Source organism: Cylas formicarius, unplaced genomic scaffold (assembly GCF_029955315.1).
Source record: "Cylas formicarius isolate icCylForm1 unplaced genomic scaffold, icCylForm1.1 PGA_scaffold_3__17_contigs__length_32017465, whole genome shotgun sequence".
Taxonomy (NCBI): Eukaryota; Metazoa; Arthropoda; class Insecta; order Coleoptera; family Brentidae; genus Cylas; species Cylas formicarius.
The window spans coordinates 14,517,469-14,532,878 of NW_026844326.1; the positions used below are offsets into that span (position 1 = coordinate 14,517,469).

Sequence of the window (15,410 nt, forward strand, 5' to 3'; positions counted from 1 at the left end):
TTCGCGAAACCATTGAAATCGACTTTCGCGAAATGTCTTTCCATGTTCAAGTCGAAAGTCGAATGCTGGCCCACAGCCTTTGTGTTTTTATGCACAGAATACCGTAACTCTCCGTTGTTTCAGTAATACCAACCCAACGTGAGCTGTTGAGTTCAGTTTGATGTGTAAGTAGTTCATCGGGCAATTTATTAATATATTATTTATTATCAAAATTAGTTTATCACTCATTTAATAGGTGGCGCTATTAGTTCGGCAGAAATCTATTTAGCAGTAATTTTTCATTTATTCCGTGTTTACGATAGATGCCACATTAGCTACTGTCAGCGACTGTCGAAATTTTGAGCGGAAGGCGAATCTCAAGAAAATGCCTCCATTTTGTTTATTTTCTTGTACGAAAAGTGTAGTGTCGGCGCGGCGATAAAACGCGAAATAATATTCCCATGTTGTCGTTGTAAAGCCTAAACTTTATTACGAACTGTAAAATACAATCGGATATATGTTTCTTGTGCGTTTCCCTCGCACAGAGGGTATGAAATTCAGCAGACATTGGGCGCATCGCGAGTAAGCACTTTGTCAAATTGACTACGACTGTATCCGGCACTAAAAATAATTCGTGTAATAGTAATAATACGAGTTATCGTGTTGTCGCAGCTGACAAACAGGCTACTTTAAACTCGAAAAAAGTTAAAAGTTCGGTCCCGTTTAGTTACGTCGGCAAAGACAAAACTTCGCCCTTATCCGTACCACCCCCAATAATGAACCACGTGACAGGAAACTACCGCAGAAACGAAGATCAACCCCAAAGTAATCCAAATTTAAACGTGAACGAAGTGGAAGAAATGGAAACCCAGGAAGGTAAGAGGTTGCCATGAAAATTTGACGGGCCATTTGACATATGACAATTTTTTTGTACATATGAAAGTTAAATATCATCATGTAGGCAATGGATAGTATTTTTATTATTTGTGCAGTGACTATGGACTACATCACAGACACCACGGTGGGTGCTGAAATGGATCAAACTCAAAATGGTGAAGTTGTTATTGGCCCACAGGTGGATCCCAATATGACTGTACAGGATACTGATATGGAGGAAGATGAGGCCCGAAGTGAGGCAACTTTTACCTTCACAGTAACGAATTTCAGCAAAATGAAGGTAAGCGCAAAAAAATAATTATTTAAATGGTATTTCGTAAAACTTTAATGTTCATTGAGTCAATTCTCTACTTTAAATCTTGGTTCTTCTATTCTGATAAATGCATTTGCACATGTCATATTTATTTTGAAGGAAAGACAAAATGTTATTTAATTCCTTTCTAAAATTTCAGCAAATATTTATTTTTTAGTGAATGTTTCCAACAAATATTTAGTTAAGTTATTGTTTATTATTTCACCATAAATGCTCCCTCCTACTTATTGAATATTTAATTTGTTAACTTAATTTATTTTTGGTCTATGATTGTACTTTATTTTTTTTAGGAATCTGTTCTTTCAAATCCATGCTATGTTCGAAATTTACCATGGAAGATCATGGTTATGCCACGCAGCAACCACAATCAGGAACGGAACCAGCGCTCTCTGGGTTTCTTCTTGCAGTGTAATGGAGAGAGTGAATCAAGCTCTTGGTCTTGCTATGCAGTGGCCGAACTAAGATTGCTTTCAGTTAGGCCCGACGTTGAACATTTTTGTCGGAAAATTCAGCATTTGTTCTATTCAAAGGTGGGAGACCCCATTTAGATGTATTTTATTTCATTTTTTTATCAACTAGGCAAACCAATTTTGAATAATAAACAATACAACCCACTAATAAACCTATAAAAGACTAAATAGGTAATCTAATTCTCAATAACAAACCACCTGGAATTTTCAGCATGCTTTTTTATTTTTCATATTTTTTTATACTTCTTATACTTCTAATTAAACAAAATGTTTGTGGGATTGACATTTAAATTAGGAAAATATTTTACCTTATCTAGTAGATTTAATTTTCATCTAGTTCCTGATGAATTAAGGTACAGATTATATCTCTGATAGTTTTTTACCATTGGCAAAATTCTTCAAACTTATTAATGAAGTGCATCTGATTAATTTAATGAACACAATGAGGAAAGTTGACATTTTGATATAGATAAGAAATTATCTTGTTATATGTCATTATGTAATTAGACACATCCACCGTTTATTGTTTTGGTCTAAGTATGCGAAAAAAAATAGCTGCTTGAGGTAACTTCATTTGAAGTTGGATCACTTAGGGTGGAGTTAATAATTATAAGAATAAAATTATTTTGTTAAGTTGCAGTAATTGTTAATTATTTCATTCGAGGACATAAAGAATTTATGGTCAACCTTTCTAAAATAACTAATAACTTTTGCTGTTTGCTGTTTAAACTTTGTAAAAAGTGGACAAATCAAACAAATTATCGGATTTTGCTGCATAAGACATTTGTTTTTTTTTTTTCAAGAATTTTACTGGTACACATACATCACATTAAATTATATCATATTATGATGGTGTAGGGAATAAGAGGATATCCAGTAATTAAATGGAATTGTTAATAAATATTATTAGGTAATTGATATATTTTTTTATGTTTTCTTTAAGTGTGTTTTATGTTAAGCTAAGCTTTTAAAATGTCTAAGTGTTAAGCCATTAAGCCCAGTACTCTCTAAACACAATCCTTTCCTGTTTTTGTTAATGCAATGAAGGAGAATGATTGGGGCTTCTCCCATTTCATGACCTGGAATGACGTGCTGGATCCAGAGAAAGGGTTTATTAAAGATGATGCCATAACTTTAGAGGTCCATGTAGTTGCTGACGCCCCTCATGGTGTTTCATGGGACAGTAAGAAGCATACAGGTAATTGCAATTTTTGCAATTGATTGTACTTTGTGTGTTTTTTATAAACACAACGGGATAAAAAGTTAAAAAAATCATTTGATAAAATTCTTTTTGAAAAGCAGTCAATAAAATTAAAATAAAAGTTAACTATTTATTAAATGAAGAAGAAGAAATAGAATATTAGTAGGTAGTATCACGAAATTATGATCACACCTCAATCAATTGTCAAGATTTTTCAATTTCACTTTTTGTTTTTCTTTTTACAATTATTTCCGGAATTTTTCAGCTTTTTGAACGGTGTTATCTTATTGTCTTAATAGAAATGCGCAATTTCTCTCTAATATGGGGAGGACTCAAGCCAATAACTTTTGCACTTTCTCAATATTCATTTGCGATGATTCATTATTCTTCAATATTCTTAAAAATAAGACTTTTTTGTTGGAAAAAAATTGTATTTTGCATTTTGCATTTTTGAAAAATGAAAAAATAAAACCTTAAACTGTTCAAAAGTCAGGGAATCTAATTATTCATCCATTAATTTTTTTAGTTTTTCTTTATATTTGTGCATTTTAAATATTTCTCTACGGAAAAATGTTGCAGATACTTGGAATTTTTATTGAAAGGGTCAGAAAAAAACCTGGAAAATTCGCGGCATTTGCAAATACAGATAAATAGTTATAGTGGGAACTAGTAATAATTATGGTGTGTTGGTAGTGTAGTCAATATGAGATATCTACCGCGCTTATCTTTAACTGAATTCGTGTGATTTTTTTAATTTAGGTTATGTGGGCCTTAAAAATCAGGGTGCCACTTGCTATATGAACTCACTGCTGCAGACCTTGTATTTTACCAATCAGTTGCGCAAAGCCGTATATAAAATGCCAACAGAGTCGGACGATTCAACAAAGTCCGTCGCTCTCGCTCTGCAAAGGGTATTTCACGAATTGCAGTTTTGCGACAAACCAGTGGGAACGAAAAAGTTAACGAAGAGTTTCGGCTGGGAAACTCTCGACTCGTTTATGCAGCACGACGTGCAAGAATTTTTAAGAGTTAGTTTACATTGTCGACATCCAAGTCGATTTAATCACGTAACACATGTCGTATTTCAGGTGTTGTTAGATAAATTAGAAAGTAAGATGAAAGGCACCTGCGTAGAGGGCATGTTGCCGAAACTTTTTGAAGGAAAAATGTTGTCTTATATTAGGTGTAAAAATGTCGATTACTCAAGCACTCGCTCCGAAACATTTTATGATATTCAATTAAATATTAAAGGCAAAAAGAATAGTAAGTTGTTCCTTTACAGTTCTCCGATTTTTTAAAATTTGTTTCTGTTTAGTTTATGAATCGTTTAAAGATTATATTGCCAAAGAGACCCTCGACGGCGACAACAAGTATGACGCGGGCGAGCATGGCCTCCAGGAAGCCGAAAAGGGCGTTATATTTTCTTCCTTCCCGCCGGTACTCCATCTACATTTAATGAGGTTCCAGTATGATCCGGTTACAGATTCGTCGGTGAAATTTAACGACAGATTCGAGTTTTACGACCGGATACAGCTGGATGAGTTCTTGCAAGAGAAGGATCCGAATGACCCCGCCAATTATACTTTGCACGCGGTACTGGTGCATAGTGGCGATAATCACGGAGGACACTATGTCGTGTTTATTAACCCCAAAGGTTAGATCACTTCTATACTTTACGTTTTTGCGATTTGCATTAAGGATGTGTGGGCTAATGTTGAAAAAGAAAGATGTACAAAAGATAAAAATGGCAGAAGTTGCTCTCTGCAAAACTTAGCTAATTTTATTAATTTATTTTTGTTTTAATATTATTTTAATCTTAATTTTGGGGACAATCTGATTTGAATATTACATATTTCAATTCTTTCCTTACCACCACAGATCTCTTAATGCCCATGATTAATGATATTTATGTGGGATATCTGAATCCATTCAGTGATTGATGATTGTATTAATATATTTTTCTAGTGAATTCTGTAACTTAGTATTACCAATTAATATGCACAAAATCTTTCATTAAATGGTTTTGCCTTGTCTTAATTTTTTGCCTTTGCTTCTTCACATTTATATCTTCAAGTGAGAGTTCTTCAATGTAAAGTTCTCTGAATACTAGATTTGAATGGATAGGACAGATTCATTAGCTATTGTTCCTTCCCTTGTTAGCTTCGAGGAATTTGAAAAAACTATGTAAAATAGATGTAACCAACAATTGTCATTTACCAGGTGTCAAAACTTAACTGTTAATTAAAAGAAAAAAATGTTAAAAACAATCTGGCGTTTCAGGAGATAGCAAGTGGTGCAAGTTTGATGACGACGTGGTATCGCGATGTACCAAACAGGAAGCTATCGATCATAATTATGGAGGACACGACGAGGACATGAATATGACTGTAAAGCATTGCACTAATGCTTACATGTTGGTATACATTCGCGACTCTGAATTGCCCAACGTATTGCAGGAGGTTAGTTTTATTTATACCGTTGGCATGTTTTCGCGTTTTAGGGGGTATATATAATGCTCTTATTTCAGGTGACAGATGCCGACATTCCTAGTGAATTGGCTGAACGACTCGCTGAAGAAAAACGCATGGAGCAGGTTAGGCGAAAGGAAAGGAACGAGGCCCACCTGTACATGACGGTTCAGGTGAGCATAGTGTTATATTTGTAATTTGGAAGTTTCCTTTTTCTCAATGAAATCCAGAGAAACCTAATTTGCTCTATTCACAACAGATGGGACTGTCCTTGAAAACAACAAAGTTTTTGTTGAAACCTCCTTTATTTTTCTAGGTGGTATTGGAAGACCAGTTCGATGGTCACCAAGGCAATGATCTGTACGATCCAGAACATGCGCAGTTCCGTATATTTAAGATTCGTAAAATGGCAGCAGTATCTGATATGATGGAAATGCTGGCGGACGCCTTCAAATATCCCCCTGAGCAGATCAGACCCTGGCCCTTCTCACAGAGGTTGTAGTGTTGTTGATGTTTGTTGATGTTGTGTTTCCTTAGTTTAAGTTCCATAATACAACACTCGTTTTCACAAGCAATGACGATTGACCTGATTATTTGCCATAGGTCAAACCAAACAATAAGACCTGGTGTACTTGACCTTGAAGGTGACCTTCATAAGAGCGTGATCGATGCGGCCGAAAATATGAACCCCTGGACCATATTTTTGGAACTGTTACCACCGGATTCTGGGCACACAGCACTTCCCCCTTTCGATAAGGTATTTAGATTGCATGGTGAGGTTTGTGTAATTTTCGTTACCTGTTTATTATCAGGAAACCGATGTGATGCTGTTTTTCAAAATGTACGATCCCAAGCAGAAGAAAATCCATTATTTCGGTCATTCTTACGTACCCCTTACAAGCAAAATTAGCGACCTGGTACCATTGCTTAACGAACGAGCCGGATTCCCTCCTGATACTGAGCTGTTGCTGTATGAAGAAATTAGGCCGAACATGGTAGACAAAATAACTAATTTTAATGATCCTATCGAAAAGGTAAGAAGAATATTCGGAAAGTCTTAGGAAACTATTGAAATGAAACCAGCTACCTAATCCAGAAAAAAACAACTCATAAGTGGTTAGATCTAAAAGAATGTTGTGTTTGTCTATTTCTTAAGTTCTTTAGAAAAACAACGATATTTTCTCCCTGTAAAACCGCTGTACTACATAAAAAAGTTGTTGACCCTTTAACTCCATCTTTTTTGTCAATAATCAAAGCAACATTGTTTCACGTAAAACCATTCTTCATTCAAATAAAAACAAAAAAAGAAACTGAAAATTAAAAAAAATGTAATCGAAAATGATGAAAAACAATAAAATGAACTGCGCAGGTCCCGTAGTGAGGGAATGGAATTTTACTGTGAATGTTATCGTTAAAATGTATTCGTTTAAGTTTGCGTTTTAGTTCCGCAGCGCCAGCAGCAATTCGCTTATGATTCACCATTCGTATTTATTTATTTATATCGGTAAATAGTTTTTAGGCATTCTGATTACATTAGAAAAGTTTAAGAAGTTGACTCAGCGGCAAAATATTTAAAAAAATTCCATCAAAGTTTACAAAATAAAGGCAATCCCCGCGATTAGCTACCTACATTCCTTTCTCGCACCGCTGTTGTTGCTCTTCACAAGCGGCAGTGTTGATGCCTGTATTACAAAATGATTAGTGGTTTATCGTTTTTTTGGTACTTTCAGGTCAATACGATAGAAACCCTTAATTGCCCGGAAGGCACTCTTGTGTATAAAACTGGTTAATTTTAAAAAATGATTTATTAATTCTAACACATTGCATATTAACTGAAACAAAATTTCATTTATCTAAAGTTGTATTACCCAATTTACATCAGGTGGGTCTTGGAGGTTGTATTTGTTATTCAATTACGAGTTAGCGAAAATGTTGGACAAATATGAAAACAATATTTCAAAACTTTTTATTGTTTACTTTTCTTTGAAAGTTGACTATCAAAAATTTAAAAATTTGCAGAACAAACAAACTAAATTTACAAGTGTCCGTAGTACAATATTTACAATGGGAAATATGTCAACAAGTTTACGTTTTCAAAATATTTATCTTCACTACCTAACGTTTTTCTAACACGTCCTTAAAATTTTCACCTATTGGTAAAATTTCTCATATATTTCTTTAATTGTTTTATTCCAGACTTCAAATCAGTACAATTAAATATATATAGGTACCGAATTACTAAAAAAGAATACAATTTTAGTAGATATATCATTCAATAAATATTTATGCTAAAATTATTCGATATAACTTTCAATCCCTTTTTAAGCGTTTCTTCAGGGTTTTCCATATCATCTTTGGTTCACCATTAGTTATAATCTATGGTACACTGTTGTAGCTCTGGATACTTCTGAACATCGGCTAGTCATGTCCTTTTCTGGTTCTTGCAAAAGGAATTTTCAACATGCTTTTGTTTTTGATATTGTGGCTGTGGTCATCTTGATTTTGACTTAATACGATTTAAGTATCCATTTTATTTCGTTTCTGCAGATGGATTCACTAAAGATCAGGTGTGGTGGTGGGCAGGTGTGAAAAAGTGTTTTTATTGCTTTATGTTGGGGGTTCTTTGTCACTTATTCATGAGGAAAGCACTGCCACTTCTCCAATATGGTATAATGTGTCTTAGGCGCGGTTCACTACATTATTTAATTGGTTTTACGCCTACTAGTACAACTTGGTAACAAGTCAACTAAGAGTTAAGTGAGTTGTTTTAGGAATGTTTAATTTTTATTGTGTAAACAGTGGTGTTATTGACAATTATTTTTAAACGCCGAGTCTTACATAGTCACATATTTGACTGTGAAATATTCCACTTTATCATCGAAACTATTTGTAAACGCCTCATATCCGAACTGATGCGATGTTTCTGTTGGCAATAGTATTTAACATCCTAGGTATGGTGTGTATCAAAATATATTGTCTTGACTTTAGAAGGACTCTTCCCCAAAAAGTAATTAATTTATACCTATTGTTACTAGGTAAAGCCAACAATAAATAATTTAAACATAAGTAAACGACAAGAAAAGGGCGAGTTAGGTTGATGTCGACCATGTGTCGGCTGATATCGGTCGCAGTTTTGAATATCCTGTTTTTGAAGAAGCTTCTTACGAGTGTATCCATAAATTTTCAGTTTCGTCGGTTTCGCTTGTCATTAGATGCAAAGCGTTTTGTGAAAAATGTGTACGAAGAGGCTTCATTAAACAAGCAGCTTTAAAAGAAACTTACCTATTTCCAAATACGCCGATATCCTCGATAATATAGTATAATATATTATAAATATTATAAGAAGGAAAATATATCCCTTTTATCAAAACCATTCCAATTGTTGCTGCTCTGGATAAACTGAAAAAGAACTAGAGTTATTTGTTATGTATGTACTGGAAATTAAGCACCTTCAGAAAATTAAAAAACATAATTCCGAAAACATGTATAATTTACATAGATGAAACTTGATTTGATATACAGTCACATACTGTCAGACAAAAGCACATTTAACGTCACCAAAATTCACCTCGGATCAGAGGAGAGGCTGATTCCAATCTGCTTGTTGTTTGCTTGTTAATGACTCTAGCTTGGACTATCGTAAAGGTGCAAGTGGCAGAACTTTTTAAAAACTGGTTTCAAAATTATCTTTATTCCGAACAGTGTCACTGTAATAGATAACACAACAGTCTCCAACAAAAAGCATCAAATTCATCCAGTATAAAAACTGAATTTCAATAATATTTGTTATAAAATGATGTTTATTTTAAATCCAGTTACGAGAAAGGGCAACTTTTGGAAGTGTTAAATTCGTATGCTATTAAAAAACAATATGTATGTGATAATTTATGTGATCAGGTGGGGCATATTTCCTCCTTATCTTTGTATATTCAACCCCATAGAACATTTGTGGCACCAAGTAAAATCAAATATTTTAAGTTTTAATTAAAAATCTAATTAATAATACACTTGTTGAGAGTTGAAAGAATGCAGTATCAGCACATTCTAAAAATTGCCGGTTCGTAAATTTTGCATACAAAATAATAATATGGAACTCATTGTAATTAATCTTAATGAGTGAAACAGAATTAGATTTTCAATAAAAACGTACTTAATTAGGTAATTATGTGTAACTAATGTAAGTATACTATTTAATTTTATATATTTAAAACATCTTAGAAGTTGGTTTCTGATGTTCTGTCGTACAATACCGACTGGTCCAGTCACCAAAAGCCAAGATGATATGCTTTACACACACATGCTTTCGTTGATTAATGGATTTGGATAATACATATAGGGATAGTGGGGCAACTTATCCATGTAAACTTTTATTTTATCCAATAGGATGTCATTAGGGAAGACTAATATAGTAGCGTTTATGAGCTTCTAAGTTTATAAGCCAAGTTGAATAATTAATTTTTGTGTCTCGCGAAAGTGCCTTATTTATTTCGCACATAATCTCGTAGGTATTGGAAGAGCTGATGGACGGCGATATCATAATTTTCGAAAAAGATGAAGGGGAAGTGCAATCGGACCTGCCGACTTGTATGGATTACTACAAAGACTTATTTTACCGCGTCGAGGTCACGTTTGTCGATAAAACGATACCGAACGATCAAGGCTTTACGATGGAATTATCCCAACGAATGACCTACGATCAGTTCGCGCGGGCCGTCGCCCAGCGTGTCGGAACCGACCCGTACCTGTTGCAATTTTTCAAATGCCAAAGGTACTCACGGTCCTGGTCGTCGTCTTCAAAGCGATTACCGTCTCGTTTTCAGCTATAAAGATAGTCCGGGTAACGCGTTGCGGTGCACTTTCGAAGGCACTCTGAAAGACCTGCTGCTGTTCAGCAAGCCGAAACTGCCGAAAAAGATATTCTACCAGCAGCTCAGTATCCGCGTCAACGAGTTGGAGAATAAAAAGCAATATAAGTGTATTTACCTTGGCGCCAACATGAAAGAGGAAAAGGAATTGGTTTTGTATCCAAACAAGAACGGAACTGTGGCGGATCTCCTCGAGGAGGCCAAAAAGCAAATCGAGTTCAGCGAAGGCAGCACGGGCAAGTTAAGGTAACCGTCGAGAATTCGATGTTGTTGAGCGTGCCATTTAATTTTTTCTTCAACTAACATTTTTTTTTAAATAATAGGAGCGGTTACGTTTCAATTACCTTTTTTATGAAACCTAAGCGCGAAACGTTTTGGTTACTATTATAAAAGTCTTATTGCATTTGACTGGAGAATTTTATAAAGATAACATTTACCAAGTTTTAGTCTCATATAAACCTTTAACTCTCCATTTATTTGCAACCAAAATCTTGCCGTTACCTTTTTAAACCATAAATAAGTTTTATAATGGTAAAGAATACATTTTCGTTACCATTTTAAAACCTACGTGCGACGTATATAAACACCATCTTTGTTTACAATTTATTTTATTTCGTGTTATCTACCTTTCTATGCCCATTGGGGACAATATTAAGGTGTGTGTGTTCCGGCGGTAATCTTTTTTTCTGTAGACATTTAAGCCCAATGATTTGCTCTGCCCTCCTACCTTATTGACAGGTTGTTGTAGGTCGTGTGCGCTATCAGCGATTGAGATCATATCCCCACAATTATTTTAGGTTAACCGAAGTAAACTGTCATAAATTAAGTATGGGCCCGAAAGAGGACACGCCGCTCGAATCGTTCGCGACGGTCGCATCGAAAATATATAGGATCGAAGAGATACCTCAGGACGAATTGGTGATCGGCGAGGATGAGATGTTGGTGCCGTGCGCGCATTACCAAAAGGATGTGTTTGCAACGTTTGGCATTCCTTTTTTCATTAAAATTAAGGAAGGCGAACCGTTCAGTAAAGTGAAAGGTAGGTCCGCGCGCGGTACCTTTGGGTGGCCACTAAAACGAGATCGGTTTTAGAGCGTATTCAAAAGAAAATGGCTGTGCCCGATAAGGAATGGGAGAAATTTAAGTTTACAATAGTTTCATCCGTGAATCGTCCCCATCTTACACTCGAAAACGATTACATAGTTAGCTTAAGTAATTTTAGGCCGGTCCCTAACCAAGGAGGTAGGTTTATACTTTATTCTTTTTTTTTTATATTGGGAAGGTGGTTAGGAAAGCAAATTATAGTTTCCGACGTCACACTTTATGTATTTGGGGCGGGGCTCGCCGGTACCCTGCGGCTGAGGTAGCTGGGACATTGCCATTTCGCGCATTATGATCTTATAAGATAACACGCCTGAGATTGTTATGATAATTTCGCATGCCTTTGAATTTTACACCAACACATTTGGACAGTTCTCTTTCTACCTTGCCATCTCCATACACATAAATCGTTTTTTCTCTGTAGATTTAATAAGAGCGAGACATATTTTGAGAATATTAGGCACAACTAAACCGCCAAATATGCACTCAGAAGAATAACTTTCAGTTTGAGCGGGAAATTTTGCCTAACGTAAAAATAAAGATAAATCTCGTGCGATGAGTGCCGGTCGCCATTTGATTGATTTTAAGCATTGTTCAAGTCAGGAGCCGTTCAAAACTGTCTAGTTCAACAAAAATTGTTTAAAGAATTATGCAGTTTTGCGCTCAATTAACAAAAATGTAATTCTTTGCAATTTACAGTCAAGCTATTAATTACAACAAAAATTATTAATAAGGCTCGGCTTCTGTATAAATATTGTGGTCGTTGTTTAGTTATTCTGTGTCAGCGGACGAAGCGTTTTCTGATGATTCGCCCATGCGTCCCTTCTTAACATGTTGACTTCAAAGTATAGGCCGCCCTATTTGATAGACAATATACATGATGCTCTCATTTTTTCTAAGATTTCATTCGGGCCGAGTTTTTTTTTTTTAATTTAGAAATATTCTCAGACACCTTTGAATACTTAATAAGGTAATATTTTTTTGTAGTGTCAATACAGAATACTTTCTTTTTTTTATATGAAATTTTTCTAACAAAATTAAACCGTCAAAAATTATTTTTTAAATAAATTCACGCTATATTTGTTATACCAAGCTATAAAAAACAACCTCATATTAGGATAGAACACGATAACGCGTTTCTATCTGCCTTTTTTTCATGGACTTACCTTTTCATGTCCCTTTGGCAAGCTCTTTTCCAGTTTTGGGTACTTGACTCTAAAAAGTCGAAAATTTTAGAAAAAAATAGCTTGTTTGTATCTTTACTAGAGAAGTAGCTACACACTAAAGCACCGTCACGAAATCTCACATGCCTTGGTAGCTGTTGTTGAATTTGAAATATTGACATTTTTTTTGTTTTCAATTAGCAGGTAATCCGAAACCTTGGCTGGGTTTAGATCACGTGAATAAAGCGCCGAAGCGGTCTAGGTTCAATTACTTAGAAAAGGCCATCAAAATCTACAACTGAGAGACTGAGACGACACGACTAAGACGGTGTTGACACTCGTTGAGAATAACAAAAATCCCATCAAGGCTTTAAGCAGTGTTGCCAATTGAAAATAAATCATAATGGATTTTAAATTAAATTTGTTACTAATTTATTAATAAGGTGTGAGCAAAGTTGCTTTTCAGTCGATGTTCGGCGGATTCGGGAGTTCCTAAATAATTATCGTTTTGGCGCCTTGTTTCGAGTAGTTCAATTTTAATGTATTAACCCGAATATAACACAACCATGCTTTTTTTTACCTTGTTATTTATTATTGTAAAATGACTACTCAGATTGCTCATCGAGCGTCGGATCATTTAGGACCTTCGACGCCGCTAAACAATTTATTATTTTAACGAAATCAAATGTGGCAGACCTTACGCTGTATAACACCACCTGTAAATACTATAAAATATGACAGAAAAAAAAATGTCTCTAGGAATATATTCACTGAAATATTCACTTGTTAAATATATTAATTTTTGAGTAGCTGTTTTCGTTATTCCGCTTGTGAATTAAGGGATCGTCCAAGCGTTGGGCGTGATTACTAATACCGCGGTGACGTCATTGACGAGCGGAGATCCGGTTTGGAGTACGTTTAATGTTAAAAGAAAGGAACCGATTGGGTGAATACTGTAAAATAAGTTGTTGGCGTATTGTGTTTGTGATAGTTTTGCGTTGCGTAACCTCAATTCCTCCCGCAAGATTTTGAGTTTAAACTATCCTCCCCCCCGACCCAAATTCGATTTATATATTTTTTTGATATGGAAGATTATTTTTATTGTATTACTTCGAACTCGGTAGGTTATCCACTCTTACGCGTGTTTGTTCGCTGTACTAATCTAGGCGGGAACCAAGGTGACCCGTATCTCTGTTTTTTTGTTGAATTTTTGCGACACATAATTTAGTTTGCAGCTTTCCTTTTTGTTCTCTCAATTGTACAAAATTTTGTATTGAGATTTGTATTGTATTTATTGCTAACTCTGTATATTTCCTAAATGAAACGATCCAGCTTAGTGAAAATATCGCAATAAACCTGTAAAAACAAAACTTATACGTTTATTTTTGCGGTTAATTTATTTATTGGCTCATTTTCCTCTTAAAGGGTGTACCTATCGTTCCCGTCCTAAAGTCTTAATTTTTTTTTAGCGTAAAATAAAGATTAATGATCTTACTCACGCGCAACATGGTGCCGGCTTGCCTCCCCACTCTTCCGCACTATTCATCAAAAGAAGACAAATATATAGACTTTGGTGCGTATCAGCCAGGTAAAAAACTAGGATTGGGGTTTACGACTCGTCTCGAAATGTTTCGTTTAATCTGGACTATATAAAACCAAGTGTCTCTTATCTTTGTCAATGTCCTGTATAGTCCTGTAAGATTTGGGAATAACTTGCACCCATAGTAAGATAGAATTGTTTACAGAGACTGCCAATTTTCCAATTTTATATTATCGCTCTTATGTAATATGATTTGTTTAGAAATGCAGCTCTACTTTAGACAAGAATCATTTGATGTTGAAAATATTACTTCCACACAGTAATCGCCGAACAAAATACGAAAATAATTATGAAAAATTATTTGGTTCTACATGTTCCACAATTTTAATTGTTTTTAATTTTAAGATATTAGACAATTTTCACAGAACCCTAAAAAGCATTCATTAACCACACTGTGCTTTGGAAAATTATTTTCACTAGGGACGTCATTTGATTAATTATATTTTTATATTAATTTCAGTTTAAGTGAAGCATAATTTCTTTTTGGAAATCTCCAAATTAGTAATTTATGTTTTATTACACATTGGTGAATAAGATAAATAAACTTTGAAACATGTTTAAATGATTTTATTACAAGGACTACCAATGGCAAGATAAGACAGCGACAGACTTTAAACACAAATAACATTTATCCGTGTAATACACGATCACCTACTCGTTTTTAGACCTTTCTTCAATTTCACCAGCAAAGAGGTTCTGTAATCTGTAAGTAAATTAATATTCCAGGTAGTCCTAAAACAGTGGTTTCCAATCGGTGGAGCGCGCCCCCCTAGGGGCGCGAAACTGTTGCAAGACACGCAGCTGTTTTTGTTTTTTTTAATAATTATTTTTTTATGTATATTTTTACATATTCGTATATTATTTTGTAGTCCATTGAATAAATTAATAATAAAATAATAAATAATAGTTTAATATTTATGAAATTAGATTGTTAGAAAAATGAAGGGGGCTCAACAATTTTTTTTAAGGGGGGCGCAGGTGCAAAGAGGTTAGAAACCACTGCCCTAAAATATTCAAGCGGAGAAAAAAGCGTTAACACCGCACCGGTCAATTGAGACAAAAAAAAGACCGGTCAATTCCAAGATGCAAAATTAATAAGACACAGCGAATGACTTTAAAGACAAGTAACATTTATCCGAGTAATATACGATTACCTACTTGTTTTTAGACTTATTCAAAACAGCAAAGAGGTTCTGTAATCTGTAAGTAAATTAAAGTAGACATGTGGATAAAATCCAATCATCATACCTTTCCGTTTTTATAGCTATATGGGTGAGTATAATCTAAATACCTGACTTCAGTTACTCTTGGTCTCTGCTTAATCTGTAATTGAATATAGACTTTTCTTTCTAT

At 34.7% G+C, this 15,410-nt stretch overlaps 1 protein-coding gene across 4 annotated transcripts; it reads left to right on the forward strand.

Moving 5' to 3' along the window:
- The first annotated feature begins 330 nt into the window (after positions 1-330).
- On the forward strand, positions 331-13,844 carry LOC132699162 (ubiquitin carboxyl-terminal hydrolase 7). Of its 4 annotated transcripts, none has more exons than XM_060665715.1 (17): positions 331-855; positions 972-1,156; positions 1,480-1,719; positions 2,707-2,857; positions 3,620-3,888; positions 3,949-4,123; positions 4,176-4,514; positions 5,141-5,319; positions 5,388-5,501; positions 5,645-5,826; positions 5,932-6,085; positions 6,141-6,362; positions 9,834-10,096; positions 10,149-10,439; positions 10,991-11,232; positions 11,286-11,435; positions 12,659-13,844. In XM_060665715.1, the coding sequence occupies exons 1-17, from the start codon at positions 756-758 to the stop codon at positions 12,757-12,759; spliced, it is 3,357 nt and encodes a 1,118-aa protein (XP_060521698.1). In that variant the 5' UTR covers positions 331-755; the 3' UTR covers positions 12,760-13,844. The 4 variants fall into 4 exon arrangements, with proteins under 4 accessions (XP_060521698.1, XP_060521700.1, XP_060521699.1 ...); XM_060665717.1 differs by having other exon boundaries at positions 12,662-13,844; XM_060665716.1 differs by having other exon boundaries at positions 5,645-5,823.
- Positions 13,845-15,410: the final 1,566 nt, after the last annotated feature.

Coding starts and splice junctions, on each gene's coding strand:
- LOC132699162 (XM_060665715.1), top strand. CDS start 756: ATGAACCACGTGACAGGAAACTACCGCAGAAACGAAGATCAACCCCAA. Junction 4,515..5,140: donor CGTGTTTATTAACCCCAAAG/GTTAGATCACTT, acceptor CTGGCGTTTCAG/GAGATAGCAAGTGGTGCAAG. Junction 10,440..10,990: donor GGCAGCACGGGCAAGTTAAG/GTAACCGTCGAG, acceptor CAATTATTTTAG/GTTAACCGAAGTAAACTGTC.